At 62.1% G+C, this 1,361-nt stretch overlaps 1 protein-coding gene across 1 annotated transcript; it reads left to right on the top strand.

Annotated features, from left to right (window-relative positions):
• Nucleotides 1-162: 162 nt before the first annotated feature.
• Nucleotides 163-1,083, top strand: FIBRA_04518 (uncharacterized protein; the record flags this gene model as incomplete). Its single annotated transcript, XM_012326313.1, has 1 exon — nt 163-1,083. The coding sequence occupies one exon, from the start codon at nt 163-165 to the stop codon at nt 1,081-1,083; it is 921 nt and encodes a 306-aa protein (XP_012181703.1).
• Nucleotides 1,084-1,361: the final 278 nt, after the last annotated feature.

Below are 1,361 nucleotides of genomic sequence, written 5' to 3'. Positions count from 1 at the left end.
GTGGGGGGGGGGGGGGGGGGGGGAGAGGGCGTCGAGGCGGAGTCGGCGGTGGCAATGTACGAAATCATAACGGAATGTGGCGACGACAAGCGAGATTGATCGAGGCAAGGCAAACGTCCTCCGTCCTCATCCCTGCGCGCCAACGTCTCTATTCAAAATAAAATGCGGCGTAAGAAAGGCTCCGCTACGCCAGAGACTGCCAGCGACCCCCGCACTCCACCCTTCCCTTCCCCTTCCCCTTCTTCCTCGCCGCCGCCGTCGCCGATGCTGACTCCACGCCAGTCGTCCGACGACGCGGTCCGCTCAGATCAGTCCCAAATTCCGGTCTGGCCGCCTCGATCGCGCCCACCACCTGATCCGTTCGCGGCAGAGGCAGCCCTCTCTGACGACTGGCATCCCGACTCGCCCGAGCCTTCGTCATCCCACCTGAGCCCCCCTCGCTCGCTCTCCTCTCGGTCACCATCCCCGTTCAACCCTAATGCCTCCGTCCGCCATCCCCGCAACATCAGCCCCGCCCCCTTCCAGCTCGTCGCCTCTGAGGAATCCCACGCGCTCGCCGCCCAGCCCCCATCCCTCGACCGCGGCGGTTCCATGATTCTCTACAGGCTCGCCCACGACGACGCAGAGGACAAGCCCCCCATCCTCGATGCCCACTCCACCCCACGTGCGCAACTTCCGGCAGACATGCTCCTCACCCTCTCCAACGGCTCCAAATTCCCTTCCGGACCCTCCGCCTCCGGCACTCACCGCTTCATCCCCTACGCCTTCGACCCCGGCGACGCGTCAAAGCAGGAGCCTGAAGACGATGACCAGTTTTACTATCTTGAGGACAACCGCCGCTGCACGTCCTTCTCCTGGCGCGGCTTCATCAACATCGGCACCATCGTCCTCCTCATCGGCGGCATCCTCACCTTGTTTGTCGGCTATCCCGTCATCACCTTCGTCCGTGGCTGCGGGTTCGGATGCGCTACCACATACGCGAACATCAACAGTACCGGCCAGACTGTCGTCCACGGCGCCCACGGCGCGTTTCGCCTCACCAGCATCGTGCCAGACACGCCGCTCGGATCCGGATTGCCATGACGCACGCAGCCTGCTTCATAGCCACCGAGCTGAGCCTCCGCGGCTCCCCCTTCCATCGGTGTCGTGCCCGAGCGCCGTTTCATGCGAGTCATCCCTAGTCTCCGCGCTCGTTCCGATCTACGCTGTCGACCGCGATGGACAGCGCCGCTCATTTGTTTCTGTTCTAGTGGTATTTATCTGGTCCATATTTATCTAGGATATATCTATCTGGTCAGTGGGTTGTATTTTGGGCAGACTCGGGAGCTTTCCGTACGAATACAAAAATGCAGTACATGTAC

This window comes from Fibroporia radiculosa (assembly GCF_000313525.1).
Source record: "Fibroporia radiculosa TFFH 294 genomic supercontigs, scaffold3164, whole genome shotgun sequence".
NCBI lineage: Eukaryota > Fungi > Basidiomycota > Agaricomycetes > Polyporales > Fibroporiaceae > Fibroporia > Fibroporia radiculosa.
Note: the sequence above shows the minus strand (reverse complement) of the source record. Positions and strands in the feature narration are given on the sequence as shown.